Raw genomic sequence first — 14,103 nt, forward strand, 5'->3', positions numbered from 1 at the left:
TTACTCCTCTTCCTCAATTTTCTTTTTCTTTTCTTTCTTTTCTTTCTTTTCCTTTCTTTTTCTTTTCTTTTCAGATTCTTCAGAAGCCAGAGTGTTTTCAGGCACTGTTGAGTCTTTTGTTGGTGAGCTTGTTTGATTTTCAAGCGAATCAGAATTTGTTGTTTTTTCTTTCGACTTTTTTTCGTTGGTTATTAATGGACTCTTTCCTAGGATTGCAGCTAAATCCTCTTGTGAATAATTGCTTGTCATTTTCGATCGTGCTCTTCTGTGATGATGAATACGGTTGATTTTTGTCTTTGTTTCTTCTTTGTTAATTTTCATAGTTGATTCTTCTTCATCACTGCTGCTACTACTACTACTTGAAGAATCTTGTTGTGATGTTGTTGTCTTTAATCGTGATAACACTTCCGAGAAAGAAGACATCTTTTGACAAACCGTTCGTTCCTTCTTGGCTTCTTCATGTGCACCAATTCCTGCTGTATCTGTTTTAAATGCAACTTTTACGTGTTCTGTCATTCCATCTCTCTTTTTTCCAAGTCCATCTCCTTCTTTCCATCCCATCTTTTCTAAAAGTTTAAATCCGAGACGTGATTTATCTTCGGCCCATCGCTTATTATTTGGGTCTTCTTTAAACATGAATTTCGCACTCTTATATTTTGGCATTTTTTATTTGATCCTCCAATAAAAAGTTGAAGAGAAACGCTTTGAAATTTTGTGTCCACACATTACGCATTATTATTCATTGTTTTTAAAATATGGAAAATGACTTATTATTCAACAGTTTCATCATTATTGGTGATTTTGAGTGTCATGTTTGGTATAAAGACTCGTTCAATCTCGCACTCTTGATTCTCTTCATTATCACCATCATCCGATGTCATTTCCGATTGATTTTTGTAAAATCTTGCACTGTGATAATCTTCTTCATCAATGAAATGACCAAAACACATTCTCTCAACAAATTCATTCCATTCTTTACAAACAAACCGTGGTGGTGGAAGATCACTTTCATATTCATCGACTTCTAACAGATAAATTTCTTGAGGCTTTTCACAATGCCAAGCATAGTAGAGAGTTTCTTCAATGGAATCTCTGGCAAAGACAATCATCTTACTGAATTGAGAATCGTAATGTTGACTGAGAAGAGTTTGTTTCATTTCAGTACTAGTGGTGGTAGTTGTAGCAGTAACAGATTCTTGATCATCTTCTGAATGTGCATTTAATTCTTCCGAGTCATCTTCTTGATTCATTTCTTCTTCTTGTTGTGGATTCAACATTCTGTGAAATATGTTTTGAATTCGTTTTGTGTGAAATCGAATATCAAATTGATGAAAAGTAGAACCAGTATAAAGACCATAGATTTGAACTCTTCCTAACTTTCCACTTCCGAAGGTTTTCATGAAATGAATGTATCCTTTCAAATGATCCTTTTGATTTGTGATATTCAGAGACTTGACTTGTTCCCATAATTCCTCCTCCGATGGAATTCTCACTTGTGTGAGTGTGGGAATGTTGCGCAGTCTGACTTCAAATTGAGACATTTTTTAAAAGACAAAGTTCGAATTAAAAGACCAAGCAAGCTTCATCTTCTTCGTCTAACGTTCAAAAGAACAATTCTGCATTTCCAAATATTAGTTAAGGCAGCATTCAATACCATCACCAACCTACAGATCACGTCTGTCAGACTCCATAACGAAGGACTATCGCAACTCTTCTTTCAAGGACAACAACCAATGCCCATGACGCAAAAATAAATCTCGCTTATGGTCTCGCTCAGCAATCCACTTGTCAAGTTGATGTTGGAACGCGTTGATCTTTTGTTGGAGTATCCTTCTTCTCTTTTCTGTTTGCTTAAAATAAGAAGTCCATTTCTGAAATATTGAGCTCTGATAGCTTGCCTCATTTAGAGTGACATTGTCATCAATCTCGATCAACGGCTTGATCTTTTCAATTTCAAGAGACTGCTTATTTTGAGTTTCAATTTTCTTGTGAATTTGTGCTAATTCATCTTCGATTCTGTTGAGCACAGCAACAAGGTTCTTTTTTCCAAAATCTAGAGATGAGCTGCTGCTACTTGTGCTTGGACTTGAAATACTGAGTGGTGAATCCAAAGTATCGCATTTTGAAACTTCGAAATGGTTAGGGTCGGAAATGCTCTCCTCCAATAACTTGATCTTTTGCTTCCTTAATTTGATCAAGTTTTGAATCTCATTCACTCGTTTCACATCATTATTGAGACTGTGAGCTTGTTTTTCCAGATGCTGTTTAACACTTTTTAAAATTCTACTTGTGTATTGTTGTGATCCATCATCGACAGAGCTAGAGTTAGCGACATCTGATTTCCATTCTTGTCTTGCTTGTTCAAGAGCTGCTTGACGAGATCGAATAGTTTCTTTCTCCTGTTCACAAAATTCTTTAACCTTTCTAAGCTTTGCTTTTTCATCTGAAATTTTCTTTTCCACCTTTTCCTTATAGAGATAGTATTCAGAACTATGCTTCTTGCTTATTTGAGGAGATGTGTTTTCTTTCATTAGAATAGGACTTAGAACAGGACTATCAATCTTGGGAGTGTCCCCATTCTTGCTCTTGACAAGAATTGGTTTAAGAGGTGTTTTAACTGTGTTGCTCTTGTTGATTGGAGATCTGTCTTTTGGTTCACACTGTATCCCCATTTCAGTTGATGGAATTTGTCCATCTGTTTGAGAAGTTGTTTCTCGTGTTTGTAGCAGGGTGGTCTGACAACACTGGCTCACTGATCGAGGTTTTAATTGCTGAACATCTTTTTGAATGGGAACAGCTTCAGTTGTTTGTGAGGCAGAATCTTTAAGGGTCATACTTTTCCAAGTGTTGCACCCCGTTGAGGCCAACTCTACTTTCAACGTCTGTGATTCCATAGGTATTAATTTGGGAGAATCTGTTTGAGCAGATGATGTTCTGGTTGGATTTAATTTCATAGCAGCAGGTTCAGTTCTCTGTGTTTGCAAACAAATGTCTGTCTGTACCGCAAAAGTATCAGTGCTGTTTCTAATGAAATTGTCAAAATCAGTTTGTGTTTCCTTTGAAATTCTCTCTTTTTGAAGTGATTGATTTGTTTTGAGTTTCATGTTCTCCTCATAAAGTTCATCTGCTTCTTGTCTGGCAAGAGCAATTTGTTTTCTGTTCTCGATAAACATATCTTGAACTTGTTGTTTGTGTTTGTTAGTGAGCTCCTCCTCTTTTTCGGCAAGGGCTTTTTCTAACTTCTTTGAAAATTCTTTGTCCAATCTTGATTTTTGTTCCAGTAATTCTGCTTCAATTTGCTCATTAACCACGTGTAACGTGTTGATTTTTCTTTGCAGTTCAAGTTTTTCCTTAGTTGAAGATTCAAGTTGCTGTTCCAATGATGATATTTTCTCTTGAAGTTTTTGCAACTCAATAGGCGACGTGTTTCGTGAAGATGCACTCGACACGGAGCTGCTCTCATCATTAAGCTTTTTTTTAGACAATAAATCTCCATCTGATTGCCTCATGATCGGTTCTAATTTTCCTAATTGCTTCTTTTTTGTTTTCAGTTTGGGTTTTTTTGTTGCTCTCTTCATTCTCTCTTCCTTGACTTTTTGCTTGTAATACGCATCTAATGGATGATCCCATATCGACTCTCCAGTGTGAAAATTAAAGTAATAGAGTTGACCATCACTTTGGCATGGCCTCCATCCTTCCGGAAGTGGTGCCTTTATACCCTCTCTTGCAATGTCCAATAATTCTGGTTCTAATTGAGGGTCAATTCCTAAAAATTCTGCATATTTAAGAACATCCTCTTCCGTTGGCTCCTCCTGCTCAATCAAAACATCATCCCCTTCAGCCAAGTCTTCGTCCATTTTTTTAACGATTTGTTTTTCTTAGTAGCGGGAGTTTTTGGCGCTGTGGTTTGGAATCGTCATCACAATCAGAAATATTTCTCTTAAACTTTTTTATATGTATACAATTCCCGTGTAGTCCAATGGTTAGGATACCTGGCTTTCACCCAGGAGGTCCGGGTTCGATTCCCGGCATGGGAGCAACTTTTAATAATTAAAAAAATAGAAAATCTAACATTAATCTATAAAGAGATTATGGCATACAAACATACTTTTTTTGGGAGTCCTATCTCAACAACTACTTATCAAAAAAAGATTGTTTTTGGTTTGAAGGGGTTGATTTGTTGGGTCATTGTAGTTGTGGTTTTGGTTTGGGTTGTTGTTTGGGCTTTGGATAGGTTTGGTCAATTCAACAAAATATGTTTGTATGTTATTATGTGTAATCCCGAAGTGGAGTCCACTCTCCATACAGTGACAATGTTCTGTTGTTGTTTCCTTCAATTCTGATTCGTTTGGAGAATTGGGAGAAGTGTTCACTGCAAGCGATGGACTCGATGTGCTGTCTGGAAGAGGTGAATTCAATAGTTGATAATTCTTCACATCCACTTGATTTCCATCCTTCTCTTGAGTACCTGTTTCCATATGGTTCGGATTGTTTGAGGATGATTTTGCAGTTTCCTCAACAAGTAATGGACTAAATAACAACAAGACAAAAATTGCAAAAATTAAAATTCCAAAACATTGCAAAAAGTAATCAATCATATGAAGATGACTGGCATAGAGAGAGGTCAGAGCAGAAACCACTCCTGCTACTAATTGTATCCAACCACTCATGGTCATACCAATGAGAAGTCCGACAATTCGTGAATAGGGTTTTCGCCAGATACTTCTAAAGGCACTTTTTGGGGTTGAGAATGGAAGAGAGATTGAGCCTTGACGATGGAAGTTAGTCGAGAAAGATGGCTGTTTGAACAATGAGCATGAAAAGAGTAATGAAGAACAAACACAAAACCACAGGAATGATATCAAGTTTGGCAAGAGTTTTGATACGAGTATAGAGATTGAAAATATTATTCAGTGCAATAAGAACAGCAGCCACAATGCAGAAGATCACTGTGATGATATTAATGAAATACACGAGAATTTTGTATGTTTTCTTGGTCATTGCTCCTGCAAAAGGACTGTTTTTAAACTTATTGCGTTTTAAGGTAAATTAAAATTACCACCCGAAATGAGAGGTTGAAAAACACATCTAGTGTACTTACAACATGTTTTGAATGAAACACATAATGACTAAAATAGAGGTGAGTTGAGAAAATACCAAAATATTTTCGATTGTTCCCGACACCCATAAAGTCACTCGGTAGCCAAAAATTGGATCATAATTATCTATGATTTCCACATTGTCGATTCCATTAAGATATATTCCAACTCCATTGTAAACAATTCTTGCCAAAAGACCAAAATATTGAATTAAAATAACAACAGATACAAGCAGCAATAGAATTATTTGATTTTTCTTCATGTAAGAACGGATTTTTAGATAAAACGAAAGAATTATGACCATCATGAAGGAATAGGCAACAACAAAAAGAACGGAGTTAACTAAAGAGGAAGCATTTTGGGCAAACGTTGGCAAAGTGGAGTTGTTGTTGGATGAAATATTGGATGACTGGCGTTGAAGCAAAGTTGTGTCCATAGGGAAGATCGCGTTTTCATCGTTTTGGAGGTGCATATGTGTTATTGTTTTTTGACATGACCCAAAAAAGTAAATCCCTTCAAAATTGAATGCAAAAGAACCTAGGTCCGGACAAAAAAAATCGGATGACTTTTTGCATAAAAACATTATTTTCGATCAGTATGATATGTTTTAACGGCAAGTTGTTTTGAAAAGATCGCTTATTCAAAAATTTTCTTGAAGTTCTAAAAGTAACTCCCCCAAGTGGGCTCGAACCACTGACCTGCAGATTAACAGTCTGACGCTCTACCGACTGAGCTATGGGGGAACTCGATATAATCAAAGACAGATTATGATAAAAAGTTTAACTTTATTTTAGGAACTAAAATTTCTGGAGGAAAGAGTTGAGGGTAATTAACCTTGGATTGGAGGAATGAGTGACTCGACTTTGCACACTACAAATTAGCAGGCTGGACGTTGAAAAAATGGTTTTCTGAAGAGATTCAATTCCACCCTTGCACACCCAATTTCAATAAAAAAAACCGTTTTGTCCTCCTAATATATTGTGAAGTCTTGTGTTTCTCAACAACAAGCCTCATGCAAATGCCAATAATTGTGATTCTCAATTTTGGGAAAGTGCACAAATGAGAATCTCACAAAACGGTTTTCCCGAAAGAGTTCCCTTGACGAACAGTTCCACCAAACACAAAAGGCAAATATAAGGTGCTGATTTGGTGATGATTCTTTTTGATCCTGTCTGTTCGAGAATTGTAACTCATTAGCGCTGGTCAGTGTTGATATTTGGAAGAGATTATGCAAAGAACACTTATACCTCACACAAAAAAAAACCTTAACATTCTTCAAACTCGAGCATTAAGTTGATCGTCATCTTGTATGTCCAAAGATCGTAACCCCAGTTCTCCCCCTACTTTCACATGTAACCGCGTTAGGTACATGTCGCCAAGTGAATGCGAGGAAAAGCCCCATGCAGGTGGTGCAAACCTTCGTCCAGTCGTCTCATCATCCTCTCCTCATGAAGAGAGATCCTTCCACTGTGAGGAATCTCCTTCTTACTATACCCCTGAAGATGCGATTTCACCACCCAATAACCACCGTCCAAAAAAGACAGAGAAAGTTTTTTCCGAGCCTTACACCCACTTTGTACCATCAAATTCTACCTTTAATGGAGAGCCTTCCCTGGAAGTGAGTGTGCCAACAACAACAACAAGCGCAAGTCCACAACAATCGCGCTTCAACTCTGCAATTCAAAAACCCGCCACACAACACAGACTGGTTGCTCCCCAGCGCGAGCTTGAACCACACAACTTCCCCAAATTGACTCAAAAGGAAAATAAGGCATTCATCTCCCTTAATAAGATATCCTCCATTCCACAAGGGCGCACGATGAGCAATCAGCAAACCAACCAAAAACAATATTTCTCACCGGTTGAAGCAAACCGTTCCAATCTGTCCCACAACCAAGGTCAAAACATGGTTCAGAGAGATGAAGGCAGCGATGAGCAATACATGGAATTTAATTCAGGACAAAACCACAATCCTCCTATTGAACGAGGAGATTCCTCTCCGATGATGAATCCTCTTCGACAGCATCAACAGCCACCTTACAGTTCGGCCAATCATTCTTCTCCATGTAACAGCTTCCAAGCACCACATGGAGTATATTCTTCCTACGATCAAACACATCAGCCTCTTTACAATAATCATCAACATTCCTACCCCATGAATCAAGGCTTTGAGATACAGCATCAACAACAACAACAACAACAGCCTCACATGGAGCTCACTCACAACGAAACTGCACTCACATCCAGCATGTACAATGCTGATGGCGGCATTCAGAGAGAAAGCCTCGCTCGTCGTCCTTACTTGCAAACTCTTCATCTTTCAACTCCTTCTACTGGTTGTGTCTCACATGTTGCATCCGCTTCATCATTGCTTCCTTCTACAAATTCATACACCTCTACTGCCATCATGGAGAACCCTGTTCGAGAGGATAACAGCTTAAATCATAACTTAGGTAATGAAACATGTAGTAATCCTCTTTTAGATCAGCAAAATCTACAAATTGTACCACCTTTGGAAGAAACAAACTCTAAAATCAAGGCATCACCAACAATTCCTCCGATAGGCATGCTTAAGGCAACATCCTTAGGAAAGAAAGTTAATGGCAGGTATACCAAGCTTCGAAAGCAGCTGAGATCATTTGGAGGTGATTTTACCGACAATTACTTTGTTTTGGATATCGCAGCATCTTCTTCAGACAGCAAAATCAATAGCTCTGCCAATACTCCAGGAGGTTCATCCATGCCTCCCTCTAAAATTGCAAAGAAACAACAACAACGCAAATATGATCTTTCAAACACAACTTCGCACCACATTGTAACCACACCAGAAAGTGATAAACAACAACACCAACAACAACAACAACAACTCGAGAGAAAATCACGTGGTGGAAGTGGTGGATCGAAACGAACTGCAAACAGGCACTTCACTCATCAACAATTTGAACCCATCTCCACAACACCCACTCCAATTATTCCAATAACTTTGAACTCTCCTCCTTCAGCATCCTATCATAGAAACCTCTATGCATCGAGTGATATCATGCATGAAATGTGTCCTTCTCCTTCAACAGCTACTAGTTACTTGTATCATAGCCAAAGCACACATCAGATACCTTCTTTTCTATCATCTCCTCAACAGTCAAATCCTCCACAACAATTTTCATTATCTTCACCATCACATCCATCATATATTCCATATTCTTCGGTAAAAACAGCTGAGATAATCGGTTCACAAGCATCAGGTCAAGAAACGTTGAAATTAATGAACGAACAACAACAAGTGCATACATCACGACATTCTTCAATCTATGGACATCAAGAAACAGTAGCCACACAGTATAATGATCCTCATCATCGGCAAATGTCTGAACAATACTTTAATTGCAGTCGAAAGAACAGTATTGGTGCAAACACTTCACACAACGAGCCCAATGAGGATTCCTCTCAAGCATTGTTGAACTTTTTGGTCACTCTAAATTCTTCAAGTGGAAATACACAGATCATTGATGAAAATACGACAATTTCCTCAATGCTCTTGTCTTCCAAAGAAAGCACTACCTCTCATCCACAACACCATGTACCAACAGTTAATTTTGTGGATCAGAATATGACCTCTTCTCGAACAACTTCATTAATTGGACAGCTAGATCTCATGCCACCTGAAGATAAATCACTCTACCTTAATATGCTGTTGAATGAATTAAAACATCAAAACAACAACAAGTAAAAAACATCAATTAAAATAAGAGCATCACTTGTCAGCAAAGATTCACAAAAAAAATCTTCGATGAACGACACAGAGAAATTGATAATGATCATATTTTGTATCTTTTTGCCTCCTGTTGCAGTGGCTTGCGTAAGTAGAAGTACACATTCATCATCATTATCCTATCATATTCATCACAATATATTGCCATCACCACAAATGACATCATCTCTGTCAACAACAACAAGTCACGAGGACTACATATCCATTTATATCTCAATATTTTCCTAACCTTGCTTGGATTCATTCCAGGTATTATTCATGCGTTCATGGTTGTGTTTTCCATCTTGTAAAATTTTCGTGAGAGAATGGAGAGTACCGATGGTGATGACTGTCATCACCACCATAAATATCATTGTTAGGAAGTCAATGAAATTAATAATAATAAACGTTAAGTAATCATGTTGCTATGAAACTTTTCATCACCTCATGACAAAGACAGAAAGCACTCTCTTGCAATCCAACAGAGACGATGATGATGTAGTGATGTCATGTGTATTATTATTTTAGTATGATTTTAAATCAACACACAACTTCAGTTTAATGTTCTAACTTTCACAATCTTCATCAAAAAAAATGCTCCAAACATCATCCTCCAAGAAAGTTTCCTTTCAATCATCGGAATTGAATGATGATGATCATTCTCAAGATCACTTCGAGGAACGGAAGGAAGAAAAGAAGCCATTCACTCCCAAGACACAAGGAAAGAAGAGATTTAAAACGGTAAAGGGAAGAAAATCAGAAACAAGAACAGCGGGAATTAAACATCAAAAGGCTATCCTTATTTATCACAAGCTCATAGATGATGCTATCCAAAAGATTATTTTCTCTCTCATTGATCAAGAAGAAGTATCAGAGTTATATTTGGATTTTGTTTGCCAACTATTACAACCATTACATTTTGAAAATGTTTTGGAAGAGAGAAACGCTTCGGGATGGTGCGGAAATCCTCTATGCCCAAAAGAGATTGATCAAGAAGAGCTTGGAAAAAATCCAAAATATTATATAGACATGAAGAAACTAAAGCTAGTTGATGTTTCAGGCTTTTCACGAAGATTATTTTGTTGTGATAATTGTAAAAAAGTTGCTTTTACCAAGATGAACGCGTGTAGTACCACAATTCCATATACAAGAAATTGTACCAAGCTTTTGTACATGTTATTTCCTGAACTTGGGGAGGAAAAACTTAATTTAATAATCACTAAGGCAAAACAGTTGGCCCTTGACGATAAAACTGCCACTATTTGCATTGACTGTAAAGGAAAATTTGAACCCAAAAAAACCAACAATTGGAGCTAATGATCCACTCAATTGTGAAAGTGATTCTATAGAAGGGTTTACGCCTAAAGTTTATAGTCAAAACCAGAATACTGAGAATGATGGAAGATCTAAAATTAAGAAGATTGGCTATTTCTTTGAATCGTGTAGTGAAAGTGATGGAGAAGAAGAATTTGATATGAATGAAATCAAATTAGATGAATTTCAAGAGCTATGGACTTTATTTTCACGGCTCGTGACAAAGAGCACAATAAGATATTTCCAAGATTTTGATATTGGAACTTCACATGAGCCAGTGACGCAACAGTGTACTAGGAACTCCTCCAACAATAACAAAGTGAATGAATTGAGAGGACTTAGTTACGAAGAAATGAAAATATATCAGGAATTGTATAAAGAAGTTGGTATTGATATATCAGATGACGTTGAGTCTATAAAACCAACTGCAACTTATGAGATTTATAGCGAGGATGGTGCAACTATTAAGGAGGAAGTCCATTTAGAACGATTTCAAGTTTTGTCTCAGGCATTAATAGACATTGTGCCTAAGGTTTGTGATGCCATTGGCTACTCAAACTATGGAAAAATTAGGAAGCAATTCAATGATATCCTCTCAACATTCAGCTATGAATATTCCTTACCTTCCTTGGATGGAAGGAAACTCAAAATTATGGGATTTATTATCCTCAAGCTTCTGGCCATGAAGGATAAAGATTTTATGGAGAACTTGGTAAATCTCAAAGAAAAACAAACCCTAGAGTTATTTGCTCCAAACCATGTTCCCCACAAAAACACACCAAAGGTGAAAAGGTCGCAAAAGAGACTTTCTTTTGAAGAACAGATGAAGCTGTTGGAGGAATCCAAAGAAACCTTGACCAAGCAATTAGAAAATTATGGAATCAAAGAATCACAGCAAGGTCTACTCACAGATGTTCTTGTTTTTGGAGTATATTAAACGATTTAATAATCGCCTAAATTTAGTTTACACTGTATCTTCGCAATAATTATTCGTGCAACAAGAGCTCCGTTGCCAAGTGTATATCATTGTTTGCTTGTCGTAATGCAATTTCACATTGTGTACGAGAAAATCCCATATTCATTAATTGTTGAATATTATCTTCAGATACGTTGCCCTGCAAATTGGATAATTGGTCGTGATCTTGAGTCATGAAATTGTCATGCATAATATTTTGTGGTTGTTGATTTCCTTGATTACTGGAGCCCAAATTTCTATTTACAGATGTGGCAGGTCTGGCTGATGAAGTTTGATAATTGTTTGGTTGTAACAAGGGTTTCACAACCTCAGAAGCAAACTTTACAAGAAAGGCAGGGAATTTGAGTTTTCTATCTAGCTTGAAAATATTACACAGCAGATATTGATACACAGTTCCTGAAATAATACCGCTTACTGCTGGCAAGAGAGAATGAGGGAAGTTGGTCAACAAAAATTGAATGACCAAAATATAAATTGTTTGCTTGTCGCTGACGGGCAGAATATTGAATATTTTCATGTGAGCGGTCGGTGGAATTTCAAAAATATAAACAACCAAAGCAGCAAACATAAATCCATAGGGTCCACTAATGAGAGATTTTCTATTTTGATTTAACGTCCAGTTCAATAAATAATGAAGAATTAATGAAGAGTAGGTGGTAAATAAAAAGAATTTCTTTTGAATTGTAATCCGGTGGTGAGAATCGATTTACTAAAGCCTTCAACTTACTATGAAAATAATTATCTTGATATATTAAAGATCCGATGCTACATACCTGCAAATTTCTGTGTTCCCCAATGTCTTTCAAACAATCGGAAAAAGTAAATCACAATACAACCAAGTAATAATTCAATTGTTGATGAAAAAACAAAGTGTCCACTAAATCCATATTGTATGACAGACAGTATCAAAGATGATTTTTGAGAAAATTCCAATTTATCCCTTCCGATAATTGCTTTCATGAAATTCATCAGCAAGATCAAGCCTAGCAATGCTTTAGAGAACGGAGCGTTCACGAAACCTGTTCGGCTTGATTGCATCATTTTTAGTGCTATTTTTTGGTAGGAATATTGGCAAATTGAAATTTATATCGAGTTGTTGGGTAAATTGAAATGCATTTAAAATTGTTGTTATTTACAAAATTTAAAAGAAAATAATAAAAGTTGCAATCGTGAATGCTTAAAAAGAGTCACCTGGGCAGGTTAAGCCTGCTTTTAGTTTTTCCACCTTCACTTTGTAAAGATTAAGGCAGTAGGAATACCACAGAGAACTTGCAGCAATAATAAATGCATGCCAGATATTGTGAGAGGAGAGGAAGAGATCAAATTTGCCTGGGAAAAAACGCTCTGGCATTTTGGTCAGCCAAAACAAAAGACCAATTCCATACAAGGAGACCGTTATAATAATTCCAATGAAAAATTCTTGATTAAATTCTGAATGGAAACCACCTGTATACTCTTGTTTGAGTGGGAGAATAAATAACAGGAAGTGGCTGATGGGAATAATAGCACTTAATACCATCGAGATGAATAATACAGTTCTCACAATCCTAAATATTTTGAGAGCTCTTTGACTTTTGAAGGGTAAGCAAGGGAAAATCATTCCCACAATAGCAAATAACCCAATGGAACTAATATAAACAATTTGCCATCCAACATAACAATACAGATTGAAATAAAGAGCAGGAATGATACTGCTTCCAATAAGTCCACTTATTGCAGAAACGTCACACCTGTAGGAAATGCTCCAAATCTTCTTCGAGTGACAGCTTAAGGTATGATACATGGTTGAACAGAAAAAACAGTTAATCGCCATTCCAAGATAAATCATTATTATGAACATGTCTAAAACATTTTGTGCATTTGCACCTGTGTTGTGAACAATTACCATAAAATAAATAGTATAAAAAACAAGAGCTAGAAATCCAAAGATAGGTAACAAGTGGGTCCAAATATTCACTGTTTCATTGTGAAGTTTAAAGATACTCTGTAAACATAACTTGAGAGAGAAGTACTTTCTGTAATGTCCTCTAATATAAGGATTATTACGTAAAAAATCTGAAAAACTTCCTTGTCGTCCTACTCGAGAAATTCCTCATACTTACCTGGTGTTTCGTCAAAGGTACAAAGGCAAAATTGGGTCTGAAATTTAATTGTCTTTCCTGAATCTTCTTGGTTGTGTGGATTCTTGAGGGTGTCATGAGGATCATGTACTTCACTCGCAGAGTCATGCTCAATAAGCTTTTCTTGTTGCTCTTCATTTTGTTGTCCATGATCCTGTGCTACAGCCGCATGCATATCATGCTGACCATCAATCTCTTGCTCAGCTTTAATTTCCTCTCGTGAACTACTCCTTGAATGACTTTGTCTTTGAGGTTCTGATGGTTGCTCTTCTTCTACTTGTTCTTCTTCTTCCATAATCTCTTTGAGAACGTTGAAAGGTGTCACTGTGATCAGCTTTAAAGCTGTCTTGCTCTTCTTCTTGGTTGCATGGGCAAATCTCTCTGCAACTTCTTCAATCTTATTGATAGGTCTTTCTTCTGCGTGATTTGATGCATTAAAGCTGTGGTCAGTTACTTCATCACCTGTTGATGTAAAGTCTGTTGTAGTGGTCTCTTCATGAAGATGATGGTGGTGCAGTTCATATTTTGGAAAGTGAGGTTTTAGAAGTTTGTTTGGATAATGATCATCAAGAGGTTGATTTTCATTCAATTCTTCATCCTTTTGCAAAATTATTGCGTGATGGCCTTTTTCGTTATTTTCCGAAGATGAGGATGGAAGAGGATGGATAGATGCAGCAGTTTGGTTTTCATATTTGGAAGAAACATCTTGTCCATCAGATTGAAAGATCTCCTCCTCCTTTGTACCGTCTGTTTTGTTCATCTGTGTGATAAGAAGGATGATGATGTATTGATCTTTTTGAAAGATTGAGAGTGCAACGAGTGAGGGTTTGCAGTGCAGTCTTTCAA

At 36.8% G+C, this 14,103-nt stretch overlaps 7 protein-coding genes across 7 annotated transcripts; 2 read left to right on the top strand and 5 right to left on the bottom strand.

Annotated features, from left to right (window-relative positions):
* FDP41_011462 (uncharacterized protein) lies at positions 1–663 on the bottom strand (the record flags this gene model as incomplete). The annotated part of the gene is made up of 1 exon (XM_044701873.1): positions 1–663. The coding sequence occupies one exon, from the start codon at positions 661–663 to the stop codon at positions 1–3; it is 663 nt and encodes a 220-aa protein (XP_044567245.1).
* A 107-nt stretch (positions 664–770) lies between these two features.
* On the bottom strand, positions 771–1,541 carry FDP41_011463 (uncharacterized protein; the record flags this gene model as incomplete). Its single annotated transcript, XM_044701874.1, has 1 exon — positions 771–1,541. One exon carries the CDS (start codon positions 1,539–1,541, stop codon positions 771–773), a length of 771 nt encoding a protein of 256 aa, XP_044567246.1.
* A 159-nt stretch (positions 1,542–1,700) lies between these two features.
* Positions 1,701–3,857, bottom strand: FDP41_011464 (uncharacterized protein; the record flags this gene model as incomplete). Its single annotated transcript, XM_044701875.1, has 1 exon — positions 1,701–3,857. One exon carries the CDS (start codon positions 3,855–3,857, stop codon positions 1,701–1,703), a length of 2,157 nt encoding a protein of 718 aa, XP_044567247.1.
* A 270-nt stretch (positions 3,858–4,127) lies between these two features.
* Positions 4,128–4,676, bottom strand: FDP41_011465 (uncharacterized protein; the record flags this gene model as incomplete). Its single annotated transcript, XM_044701876.1, has 1 exon — positions 4,128–4,676. One exon carries the CDS (start codon positions 4,674–4,676, stop codon positions 4,128–4,130), a length of 549 nt encoding a protein of 182 aa, XP_044567248.1.
* A 1,792-nt stretch (positions 4,677–6,468) lies between these two features.
* On the top strand, positions 6,469–8,826 carry FDP41_011466 (uncharacterized protein; the record flags this gene model as incomplete). The annotated part of the gene is made up of 1 exon (XM_044701877.1): positions 6,469–8,826. The coding sequence occupies one exon, from the start codon at positions 6,469–6,471 to the stop codon at positions 8,824–8,826; it is 2,358 nt and encodes a 785-aa protein (XP_044567249.1).
* Positions 8,827–9,441: 615 nt separating this feature from the next.
* Positions 9,442–11,098, top strand: FDP41_011467 (uncharacterized protein; the record flags this gene model as incomplete). Its single annotated transcript, XM_044701878.1, has 2 exons — positions 9,442–10,016; positions 10,081–11,098. The coding sequence occupies 2 exons, from the start codon at positions 9,442–9,444 to the stop codon at positions 11,096–11,098; spliced, it is 1,593 nt and encodes a 530-aa protein (XP_044567250.1).
* Positions 11,099–11,147: 49 nt separating this feature from the next.
* On the bottom strand, positions 11,148–14,017 carry FDP41_011468 (uncharacterized protein; the record flags this gene model as incomplete). The annotated part of the gene is made up of 4 exons (XM_044701879.1): positions 11,148–11,736; positions 11,911–11,920; positions 12,329–13,192; positions 13,240–14,017. 4 exons carry the CDS (start codon positions 14,015–14,017, stop codon positions 11,148–11,150), a joined length of 2,241 nt encoding a protein of 746 aa, XP_044567251.1.
* Positions 14,018–14,103: the final 86 nt, after the last annotated feature.

This window comes from Naegleria fowleri (assembly GCF_008403515.1).
Source record: "Naegleria fowleri strain ATCC 30894 chromosome Unknown tig9, whole genome shotgun sequence".
Classification (NCBI taxonomy): Eukaryota; Heterolobosea; class Eutetramitea; order Acrasida; family Naegleriidae; genus Naegleria; species Naegleria fowleri.